We start from the raw sequence: 12,748 nt of genomic DNA on the forward strand, positions 1-12,748 counted from the left end.
TATATATATATATATATATATATATATATATATATACATATATATATATATATATATTTATTTACATATTTACATAGATTAGCGTCACATATCTGGATAATTAACACCACGCAATTGATTCCCTTTATTCTAGCTCCCTGTGTGAAAGGCATCGCTATATACCCCCAATGGGTTGAAAATGTAACTGTATTTGTTTGTTCAATGCTTTACAAATATTTTCATTTTATTGATAAATATATATGATGACATGCTATTAATATATACCTAAGCAAGGATTCCTGCATTAACATCTGTATACAGTGTGTCTTCAATTCTTATCTATGTAATTATATAATCTATACAGTGCTAACTGATGTTTCATCTGTAGAATTCACATAACGTCCTACTGTGCTATGTTCAAGGCCCTGATGAAGCGGCACTGTGCACGAAACACGTGGGCAACATTTCTATTAATTGTTGGGGATCTGAATTCAAACCTAATCGTACAAACTGTAATGTACTTTTTTTCAACTGTTTTTATAGTAAATAAAATTGTCTATTTTTTTCATAAGTTTGTTGTTGTATTTCTTTTGTTTACACTTCTCAGAGGCACAATTAAAGCGGAGTTCCAGGCTTTTTATGTTTATTAAAAATCAGCAGCTACAAAACGTGTAGTTGCTGACTTTTAATAAACATACACTAACCTGTTCCACCCCTCCTCCCCCCTACTCTCCGCCGGCACCTCCATTGCCACTCTGGGCACCCAGCCGTGACAGCTTTCGGCTTCACGGCCGGGCACGCACGGCACATACGCGAGTTGCGCTGCGCTCCCGGAGTAAATAGGCGACCTTCCGGAACCTGTCATGTGTCCCAGGAGATCGCCTAGAGGGAGGGACCGCCTAAGGCGAAAGGAGGAGTCGCCTTGGCGGTCCCTGGGTGGAAGGAGGAAGTGGGACAGGAAGTCCCCCTCCTAACGAAGCCCCCACTCCCCCCCCCCCAAAAAAGAAATGACATGCCAAATGCCAAGGGGGTGAGGAGTGCTTAAAGCGGAAGCTCCATTTTTGGGTGGAACTCCTCTTTAAAACCCCATCCAATTCCATATATTTATTGAAACATAGTTGCACATTCAGACACGGAGCCACGGCTCGGTCCCAGTCCCCCCTCTCTACTCATTGGCTCACTGACTTTGATTGACAGCAGCAGGAGCCAGTGGCACCATGCTGCTGTCTCAGCCAATGTAGAGGAAGAGTCCCGGGCACCCGAGTCTCTCCTGCAACATCACTGGATAGAGAAGGGGCTCAGGTAAGTATGAGGGGGAGCTGCACACAGAAGGTTTTTTTTTTATCTTAATGCACCTTCTGTCTTTACAACTCCTTTAAATCATTGAGCTAAATGTCAGCTCAAGCTCTCGAAAATTGCAGCCTGTCCAAACAGGCTTTTTAGCTGTAGTGCAAACCCCTGTATGCTATTTCCATCACAAGCATCCAAAAGAGACACTAATTCCATTTTTATGGATTTTAAATGTCTGCTAAATCTCCCGGAAACCCAGCCTGTTCCAAAAGACTTTCTAGCTGTGGCGCAAAGTTGTATGCTATTTCCATCTTCAGTGTCCAAAAAATACGGGTGCTAAATTCCTGTTCAACCGTTCATGAATTGCAAATTCCATACAGGCTCACAAGATGTGCTGCAAAAGTGTCACAGTTTTTTTTTTTCCCCATCTTTAGGACCCATTCACACCCCAGCGTAGCTTTTTCAGGCGTTTTTGTTGTGCGTATTTGCACGCTTCTGGCGTTTTTGAGCTTTGCTGCCTTTTTTTATTAGCCAATAGGAAAAATGATCATCCGTTTCATCATTTGTTTCTATGTTGTCACCTGCTTCCTGGGTGAATATGCACCACAAACACCCAAATCTGCCGGATTCGAACGAAAAAAAAAAGAAGGGGTCCAGAACTTGTTTGAGCTTCAGGCTACTTAGAGTGGAGATGTGAACCGTCTCCATGGAGAATAATGGATTTTTTTTTCAACCTCAAGCGTTTTGCAGCTTTAGGCTTCAAGCTACAATACGCTCAGGCGTGAATTAACCACTTTCAGACCGGACCATTTTGCTGGTAAATGACCAGAGGTCTTTTTACACTTTGGCACTGCGCTGCTTTAACTGGTAATTGCGCGGTCATGCAATGTTGTACCCAAACAAAATTTGCGTCCTTTTCTTCCCACAAATAGAGCTTTCTTTTGATGGTATTTGATTGCCTCTGCGATTTTTATTTTTTGCGATATAAACGTAAAAAGACCGCAAATTTTGAAAAAAAATGATATTTTCTACTTTTTGTTATTAGAAAAATCCAATAAACTCAATTTTAGTCATACATTTAGGCCAAAATGTATTCAGCCACATGTCTTTGGTAAAAAAAAAGTCAATAATTGTATATTTATTGGTTTGCGCAAAAGTTGTCACATCTACAAACTAAGGTACGTTTTCTGGAATTTACGCAGCTTTTAGTTTACGACTGCCTATCTCATTTCTTGAGGTGCTAAATTGGCAGGGCAGTACAAAACCCCCCCAAATGACCCCATTTTGGAAAGTAGACACCCTGAGGAAATTGATAAGAGGCATGTTGAGCCCATTGAATATTTTATTTTTTTGCCTCAAGCGATTGAATAATGACAAAAAAAAATTTTTTTTTTTTTTTTTTACACAAAGTTGTCACTAAATGATATATTGCTCACACATGCTATAGGCATATGTGAAATGACACCCCAAAATAAATTCTGCTGCTTCTCCTGAGTACGGGGATACCACATATGTGGGACTTTTTGGGAGCCTAGCCGCGTACGGGGCCCCGAAAACCAAGCACCGCCTTCAGGCTTTCTAAGGGGGTAAATTTTTGAGTTCACTTCTCACTACCTATTACAGTTTTGAAGGCCATAAAATGCCAAGATGGCACAAAACCCCCACAAATGACCCCATTTTAGAAAGTAGACACCCCAAGCTATTTGCTGAGAGGCATGTTGAGTCCATGGAATATTTTATATTTTGCCACAAGTTGCGGGAAAATTACAAACTTTTTTTTTTTTTTTCACAAAGTTGTCACTAAATGATATATTGCTCACGCATGCCATGGGCATATGTGAAATGACACCCCAAAATAAATTCTGCTGCTTCTCCTGAGTACGGGGATACCACATATGTGGGACTTTTTGGGAGCCTAGCCGCGTACGGGGCCCCGAAAACCAAGCACCGCCTTCAGGCTTTCTAAGGGCGTTACAGTTTTGAAGGCCATAAAATGCCAAGATGGCACAAACCCCCCCCAAATGACCCCATTTTGGAAAGTAGACACCCCTAAATTTAGGGGTACACTAGTGAGACTAGGTAATAAATGGCGGGTGCCCTGAAACTATAAAAAAATAACTAACCAACCAGCGTCACCTGTAACAGTTATATGGTGATCACTGGTGAAAGGGTTAACTAGGGGGCAATCAGGGGGCTTTATGCGGTAGTATATGGGGGTCCCTGGCGCTATAAAAAGCTGCGGCGAACCTAAATACCTACCTGCCTAACTAGCGTCACCTGTGACACTAATACAGCGATCAGAAAAACGATCGCTTATTAGGCTGGGTTCACACTGGAGCGATGCAGGAACGCCACGAATGCGCGGCGGGTTCCCGCATCGCATGCCTCCCGGCGGCAGTTCACACTGCCCTATGCGAACTGCTGGGAGTGTCAGTGAAATGTTAATGACACCCCCAGATCAGTTCGCATATCGCAGTGCGATCTGCAAACTTGGATCGCATGGTGTGAACACCCATGCGATCCGATTCTGCTGCGGACCAAAAAAAGGGTCCCGTGCGAGTTTGCGGCGGGTGCGACACGAATTCAGCCATACTATCTGTATAGCTGAACTCGAATCGCACAGAGATCGGATGTGATTTGCACTGCAGTGCGGTGCGAATCACATCCGTTCTCATAAACCGCTGCAATGTGAACCCAGCCTTAGTGACACTGGCGACGGGGGGTGATCACGGGGTTAAACCTTTATTGGGGGGGTTAGGGGGGCACATTAGAACTAAAGGGGGCTAACCCTAACTGCCCTAACAGTTATTAGTCACAAATGACACCCGCCGGGTGATCAGGGGGTTAAACCTTTATTAGGTAATAAATGGCGGGTGCCCTGAAACTATAAAAAAATAACTAACCAACCAGCGTCACCTGTAACAGTTATATGGTGATCACTGGTGAAAGGGTTAACTAGGGGGCAATCAGGGGGCTTTATGCGGTAGTATATGGGGGTCCCTGGCGCTATAAAAAGTTGCGGCGAACCTAAATACCTACCTGCCTAACTAGCGTCACCTGTGACACTAATACGGCGATCAGAAAAATGATCGCTTATTAGGCTGGGTTCACACTGGAGCGATGCGGAAACGCCGCGAATCCGCGGCGGGTTCCCGCATCGCATGCCTCCCGGCGGCAGTTCACACTGCCCTATGCGGACTGCTGGGAGTGTCAGTGAAATGTTACTGACACCCCCAGATCAGTTCGCATATCGCAGTGCGATCTGCAAACTCGGATCGCATGGTGTGAACACCCATGCGATCCGATTCTGCTGCGGGCCAAAAAAAGGGTCCCGTGCGAATTTGCGGCGGGTGCGGCGGGTGTGGCGGGTGCGGCGAATGGCTGAACTCGAATCGCACAGAGATCGGATGTGATTTGCACTGCAGTGCGGTGCGAATCACATTCGTTCTCATAAACCGCTGCAATGTGAACCCAGCCTTAGTGACACTGGCGACGGGGGGTGATCACGGGGTTAAACCTTTATTGGGGGGGTTAGGGGGGTACATTAGAACTAAAGGGGGCTAACCCTAACTGCCCTAACAGTTATTACAGTCACAAATGACACCAATGCAAAAAAAAAAAAAAAAATGACATTGGTGTCACTGTGACTGGGGGGCAGGGGTAATTGGGGGGGGGTGATCGGGGGGGTGTGAGTGTGCCTGGCATGTTCTACTGTGTGTGTAGAGTGTTGGTGCAACTCACCGATCCGCTCTCCTCCGTGTCGGAACGAAAAATACCGACACGGAGGAGAGAATACATCACTTCCTCTCCTGTGTTTACATTACAGGAGAGGAAGTGATGTCACGGGGGATTCCTATTCGTCGGGAGCGATCGCGTGGGGGTGGCCATGAATGAATGGCTGCCCCCTCGTCCCGGATCGCTCCCGGACGAAAACCGACCGCCGCAGGCACCGGGCGGGGGCCCGATCGGGCCCCCGACCCGCGGGAGGCAAGGGACGTACATGTACGCCAATATGCCTGCCCGTGCCATGCTGTCGACGTACATCGTCGTGCGGCGGTCGGCAACTGGTTAACTTGAAACCAACAAATGTCAGAAAAAGGTTTAGTGTTTGAGTCAGTGATTCTCAACCAGGGTTCCTCCAGAGGTTGTAGGGGTTCCTTCAGCATTGGAAAAATTTCTGCCTCTCAGATAAGTTCCCACCGACACCATTGATCTTTTTAGCTATCTGTAAAGAGTAATTCTTCCCAATGACCACAAGTGTAAGGACCATTCTTCCCACTGACCACAAGTGTAAGGACCATTCTTCCCACTGACCACAAGTGTAAGGACCATTCTTCCCAATGACCACAAGTGTAAGGACCATTCTTCCCAATGACCACAAGTGTGAGGACCATTCTTCCCAATGACCACAAGTGTAAGGACCATTCTTCCCAATGACCACAAGTGTAAGGACCATTCTTCCCAATGACCACAAGTGTAAGGATCATTCTTCCCAATGACCACAAGTGTAAGGACCATTCTTCCCAATGACCACAAGTGTAAGGACCATTCTTCCCAATGACCACAAGTGTGAGGACCATTCTTCCCAATGACCACAAGTGTAAGGACCATTCTTCCCACTGACCACAAGTGTAAAGACCATTCTTCCCACTGACCACAAGTGTAAGGACCATTCTTCCCAATGACCACAAGTGTGAGGACCATTCTTCCCAATGACCACAAGTGTAAGGACCATTCTTCCCAATGACCACAAGTGTAAGGACCATTCTTCCCACTGACCACAAGTGTAAGGACCATTCTTCCCAATGACCACAAGTGTAAGGACCATTCTTCCCACTGACCACAAGTGTAAGGACCATTCTTCCCAATGACCACAAGTGTAAGGACCATTCTTCCCACTGACCACAAGTGTAAGGACCATTCTTCCCACCGACCATCACACTAATGTATCATGAGTTGTAGATGGTAGTAGGTCGAGAAAGGATGGTTTAAGTGGTTAAACTATTTTCCCTTACACACAAAGTGTTTTCCATTGACAAATTGTTACAATGTTTATACTTAAGTTCAACTGATAAAGAATGTTTTGATTCTCGGCAGACTGCCCGGTTTTTCTCTTCCTTTCTTTTGAGGGCTTCAGAAGGAGCAGAGGAAATTCTTTGCATAGAAAGAAACGTGAAACACTTTTGTCAAGATCGCCATAACGGTTCTTGACAAATTAATTGTGCAGCTCTATGCCTTGGACCAGGACCGGGACAAGGGGTGGGCAGGAGGGACGGCTGCCCCTGGCGCAATGGTTTATTGCAGGGGTAGGGGGCACCCTGACCCTAACCCTAAGGGAAAGGGGGGCGCAGTTTGGCATCTTTGCCTTGGATGACCTTGTCCCGGCACTGCCTTGGACCCTAATCAAACTTCTTGCATGCTGTCCAGCTACTGTGGGATTTATTTGTTTTTTTTCTCTCTGCAGAGGGGAGGCAGTTGTTATGGTGAACAAGAAAAATAATCACAATGCCCTGTTTCAATGCGGGTTGTGGTTTGGGGTTGGCACACAATTCCAGAATAGAAGACCACAACAAGCTAAGCTTTGTGACTTGCTTTGCCCATGTTTGGAAATGTATGTGATATTGATAGCTTTAGCTTTTTTGTTAAAAAAAAAAAAATGATATAAAATAGATAATTTTGGCTATATTGTCTCTTGCTTTCAACTGAGTTACTGTATTACTTCTAAACAAAATCTTTTGGGAAAAAACTATTAATTTCAAAAATTTTTTGGGGTATTGACCAATCATTTTGCTTTACTGGGACTGTAAGCCAAGCAGTTATTCAAAAGTTAAGTAAATGAATAGACATGGCATTGATGTGGTGCTAGAATATTGTGTCTACGATGCGGTCCCCGAGAGTCTTACCATTCTGTAATTCCAGGTACAGCTTTAGAAATCCCCTAAAACGTGTTATTTAAAAAAATTACATATTTCATATGATGCATTTTAAGCTGCCCCCCAAATGGCCTCTCATCATTGAGATCAGGAACCCCCCCCCTCCCCTTCACAATTTGTCCATATCTTGCCCTTTTAATTTAGAAAATGGCCATTACTGAAAACAAAAGTTTGTGTCCCTTTGATTTCAACAAGCTTTGGATTACAGATCCGAACTTCAAGAGGAGGGCCGGTTTAAAAATAAAATAAAATTAAAGTCAGCAGCTACAAACACTGTAGCTGCTGACTTTTAATAAGCACACTTACCTGTCCAGGGCGCCCGCGATGTCGGCCGCCCGAGGCTGACCCATCCCTCGGTCTCGGGTCTCAGTGCTGCCATTTTGGCTAAGGGAAACAGGCAGTGGAGCCTTGCAGCTTCACTGCCCGTTTCCTACTGCGCATGCGCGAGTCGCGCAGCGCTTTGTTAATGGGACGCGCTGTGTTCTGGGACACACAGTTCCCAGAACACACAGCGCCACCCATTACCCAGAAGACGCCGCACGGAGGAGAGAAGAAAGAAGATCTCCGCGGAGGAGGAAGAGGCAGATTAGGATGATGTGCCTAGCAACAGGTATTTCTGGTAAGTTAAAGCGGGAGTCCGCCGGGAGTTCCGCCGTTTTTTTTTTTTAAAAGCCAGCAGCTACAAATACTGCAGCTGCTGACTTTTAAAATAAGGACACTTACCCGCCCAGCGCGCCCGCGATGTCGGCACCCGAAGCCGATCTCTCGATCGTCTCTCGGGTGCTGCCGTTGCCATCTTGGGTATGGGAATCAGGAAGTGGAGCCTTTCGGCTTCATTTCCCAGTTCCCTACTGCGCATGGGCGAGTCGAGCTGCGCAATAAGGATGGTCCCCGTTGTCTCTGGGATCCGTGTGTTTCCCAGCAGGCAGCGGGGGACTTTCGGAAAGGGGCGTAGATCTACGCCCCTTTCCGCAGATAGCTATGCCGGAAGTGGTCGCAGATACCTGTACTGTACAGGTACCTGCACCCCCCTCCCCCCTGAAAGGTGCCAATTGTGGCGCCGGAGGGGGGGAGGATTCCAATGAGCGGAAGGTCCACTTTAGGCTGGACCTCCGCTTTAAAAAAAAAATGTTTTCATTTTTTTTTAATGATTTTTTTTCTAATTTTTTATGTATTTTTTTTTCAGGGTGGCCCTCCACTTTCAATAACATTCACCATTTATTTGCCAAACCAAAATCAGAGTACATTCGGCTTATCCCTAGTGTTGGACAAGCATGAGCTCGGCCCGATCATTGCCTGTTCATGTCCAATTTTCGGGGTAGGCTCGGTGGGATGCCACGTCCTTAATAACGGATGAGTCTTCAGCTGTCAGCGGCCTTCCCCGCTGACAGCCAAATGAAAAAAAAAAAACATTGCTGCCAATAGAATAATATTAAGAAAACAGTGTAGGTCCCACAATCCATACGAGACTCTTTGGGTCTGAAATAGATGTTAAGCATAACCAAATGCCAAAATAAAAATAAAAAATGGCATTGGGTCTCCCCCAAAATCCATACTAGACACTTATCCGAGTATGCAGCCTGCCAGGCCAGGAAAGAGGGGGGCGAGCAAGTGCCTCCCCATGAACCATACCAGGTTACATGCCCTAAACATAGGGGGGTGATTTGGGACACCCAAAAACCCCTTGTCCCCATGTTGATGGGGAGAAGGGCCTCTTCCTCACAACCCTGGATGGTGGTTGTGGGGTTTGCAAGGGGGGGCATATCGGAATGTGGAAGCCCCCTTTAACAAGGGGGCCCGCAGATCCCGCCCCCCCATGTGAATGTATGTGTGGTACATTGTACCCCTATGCATTCCCCAAACAAAGTGTTGAAAAAATACACACACACAGTTTTTGACAATTCCTTTATAAAAAAACCCCCCATGTCCTCGACGTAAATCCACCATCAGTCACGATGCCTGCCGCATGGCCAGAGGCGGAGGCTAGCTGCGATGGAGTCCAACAGCCATCTGCCTGCTCTGCCATCTGACAGTTCTTAAAAGGTAAGGGGTGGAGTCACCTGGCAAACATAACCTGGTAGCCCCGCCCCATCTGACGTTCCGACCCCCATGTGACGTCACCGACCCAGCATGTACCGTCAAAAGTCTTTGTACTATATAAATTTATTGTAACTGTTCAATAGGGCTGGGCTTTATGTTGGGGTCGAACATGAGTTTGACTCGAACATGAGTTCGACTCAAACATCGGGTGTTCACCTGTTCAACGAATAGCAAACAATTTGGGGTGTTTGCGGAAAATTCGAAAGCTGCGGAACACCCATTAAAAGTATATGGGAGAAATCAAAAGTGCTAATTTTAAAGGTTAATATGCAAGTTTTTTTTGTCATAAAAAGTGTTTGGGGACCTGGGTCCTGTCCCAATGCAAAAAAAGTTTTAAAAGTTTTTTTTGGGATCAGTGATTTTAATAATGCTTTAAGTAAAACAATAATAATAATATGAAATATTCTTTTAAATTTTGTACCTGGGGGGTGTCTATAGTATGCCTGTAAACACTTTTCCCGTGTTTAGAACAGTCCGTGAGCAAAATGACATTTCTAAAGGAAAAAAGTAATTTAAAACTACTCGCGGCTACAATGAATTGTCGGTTCGACAATACACATAAAAGTTCATTGATAAAAACAGCATGGGATTCCTCCATAGGGGAACCCCAAACCAAAATTAAATAAAAAAAATGGCATGGGGTCCCCCCTCAAAATCCATACTAGACCCTTAAAAGAGCACGCAACCTGGCAGGCCACAAGAAAAGAGGGGGGATGAGAGAGTGCCCCCCCCCTCCTGAACCGTACCAGGCCACATGCCCTCAACATTGGGAGGATGCTTTGGGGTAAACCCCAAAAGCACCATGTCCCCATGTTGATGGGGAGAAAGGCCTCATCCCCACAACTCTTGCCCGGTGGTTTGGGGTCTGCGGGCAGGGGGCTTATCAGATTCTGGAAGCCCCCTTTAACAAGGGGACCCCCAGATCCTGCCCCCCATGTGAATTGGTAATGGGGTACAAATGTACCCCTACCATGTCACAAAAAAAGTGTCAAAAATGTAAAAAAAAACAATAGATGGTTTTTGACAATTCCTTTATTAATGTCTTCTTCTTCCCCTGCTTCTTCTGGTCTTGCTTCGGTGTTCTTCTACCATTTTGTGAAATGGTAGGGGTACATTTGTACCAATTCACACGGGGGGGGCGGGATATGGGGGTCGCCTGATTCCAGATTCCAATAAGCCCCCCACCCGCAGACCCCCCACAACCACCAGGCAAGGGTTGTGGGGATGAGGCCCTTCTCCTCATCAACATGGGGACAAGGTGCTTTTGGGGTCTACCCCAAAGCATCCTCCCAATGTTGAGGGCATGTGGCCTGGTACGGTTCAGGAGGGGGGGCACTCTCTCATCCCCCCTCTTTTCTTGCGGCCTGCCAGGTTGTGTGCTCTTTTAAGGGGGGGTCGCTACCCAAAAGCACCCTCCCAATGTTAAGGGCACGTGGCCTGGTACGACACGCCCCCCTTTTTCTGCGGCCTGCCAGGTTGTGTGCTCAGATAAGGGTCTGGTATGGATTTTGAGGGGGACCCCCATGCCATTTTTTTTCATTTTGGCGCAGGGTTCCCCTTAATATCTATACCAGACCTGAAGGGCCTGGTATGGAATTTGGAGGGACCCCTATGCCTTTTTGTTTAATTTTGGTTCGGGGTTCCCCTATGGGGGAATCCTATGCCATTTTTATTAATGACTTTTGTGTGTATTGCCGGACCCGACAATACATCGTAGCTGTGAGTAGTTTTAAATTACTTTTTTTCTTTTAGAAATGTCATTTTGCTCTCAAACTGTTCTAAACACGGGAAATATGCACCACTTCACAGGCATACTATAGACACCCCCCAGGTATGAAATTTAAAAGAATATTACATATTATTATTATTGTTTCACTTTAAGCATTATTAAAATCACTGATCGCGAAAAAACAGCCGTTTTTAAAACTTTTTTTTTGCATTGATACATGTCCCCTGGGGCAGGACCCGGGTCCCCAAACACTTTTTAGGACAATAACTTGTATATAAGCCTTTAAAATTAGCACTTTTGATTTTTCATGTTCGAGTCCCATAGACTTTAACAGTGTTTGCCTATTCGCATGTTCTGGTGTGAACCAAACGAGGGGTGAGAGTGTTCGGCTCATCCCTACTGTTCAATAAGAATCTAGTGAAGGACAGAGTCTTAAAGGAAATATATGGCCAAAGCAACTTGTTATATATTCCTGTGAAAAAACAAAAAAACTTACTAGTAGTGATGGTGGGAGAACTGGGTTCTATATAGAATAAAAACAGATGACATGTCAAAGATATTTTCTGATTATATCATATAGTCATAACTTAATCACTATGAGCTTGTACAACATTGATTAGTCCGATTGTTCATAAGCGCTATGACACTATGGGGGGGTTATTTACTAAAGGAAAATCCTCTTTGCACTGTAAGTGCACTTGGAAGTGCAGTCGCTGTAGATCCGAGGGGGACATGCAAGGAAAATTTAAAAAAAAAAACATTTTAGCTTGCACATGATTGGATGATAAAATCAGCAGAGCTTCTACTCATTTCAGAGCTAGCCCTTAGATTTAGAGTGACTGCACTTTCAAGTGGCTTGCAGTGCAAAGTGGATTTGCCTTTCATAAATAGCCCCCTATATCCTATGACAGGTGTAAAGCATGCTTCGTGATTTAGACAAGGATTCAGACAAGTGGGGCAAATTACATGTAGCGCTGGCTCCTGATGAGCGCGCGCTATGTGTTTTTTTCTATTTAAAGTTCCTAAAATCACAGTTGGGTTTTGGGGTCAATTATACCAAATTATAGTTTCAGTACCAGTCTAGCTGAATTGCACTGTGTTCTGCTTGGCCACAGGTGGCGCTGTCACCACTGGAAAGTGTGAGAATGCAGTTTAGCTAGGTGCATTTCTTTCTCGGGAACCAGCTCAGTGGGATTGTCGTCTTTCTGTGCATTCTGGGAGTGGGTACTTAAGGTACTGACGTGCTTCTGGGCTCCGGTCCAGAAGATCTTTCTGTCTGTTTGGTCCTCCTGACCAGCCCCCTTGGCCCTCATGGCCTGGGGTGTGGATCCATCCAATTCCGAGTCTCAGGGCTGGCTAGTCCCAGGCAAAGTAACTGGAAGGATGATTCAAAGGTGGTCCAGTGACGTCTCATCTATGGAGAGGCCCAGCAACTGGAGAAGCAACCAGGGGAGGATTCTTCGGGAGAAGGCCACGCTGAAGGCTGGCTTCTCAGAAAAACCCTGGAGGCTCAGTTGAAAGACACCAAGCGAATCTACACTCGTACGGTATCGCCGGGCCGGCTGCGAGATACTGGTACCGTATGATGGCTCTCTAAGTTTGTCTAAATCCTTCAGTTACATTCAAGTCTGTGGCAGAGACTTTTTTCACAAGAGTTCTACATCAAGTCTGTGGCAGAGACTTTTTTCAAATGTTCTACATGCAAGTCTGTGGCAGA

The 12,748-nt window shown here is 45.7% G+C and overlaps 1 protein-coding gene across 1 annotated transcript in view; it reads right to left on the reverse strand.

Moving 5' to 3' along the window:
• LOC143925259 (uromodulin-like) overlaps positions 1–12,748 on the reverse strand; it is a 172,170-nt gene that overhangs the window by 55,856 nt on the left and 103,566 nt on the right. Inside the window, exon 11 of the mRNA XM_077449850.1 lies at positions 11,528–11,554. Coding sequence (XP_077305976.1) covers positions 11,528–11,554 — 27 coding nt within the window. The remainder of the gene's footprint in view (positions 1–11,527; positions 11,555–12,748) is intronic.

This window comes from Lithobates pipiens, unplaced genomic scaffold (assembly GCF_037356315.1).
Source record: "Lithobates pipiens isolate NorthernLeopardFrog02 unplaced genomic scaffold, aLitPip1_a1.2 Scaffold_22, whole genome shotgun sequence".
NCBI lineage: Eukaryota > Metazoa > Chordata > Amphibia > Anura > Ranidae > Lithobates > Lithobates pipiens.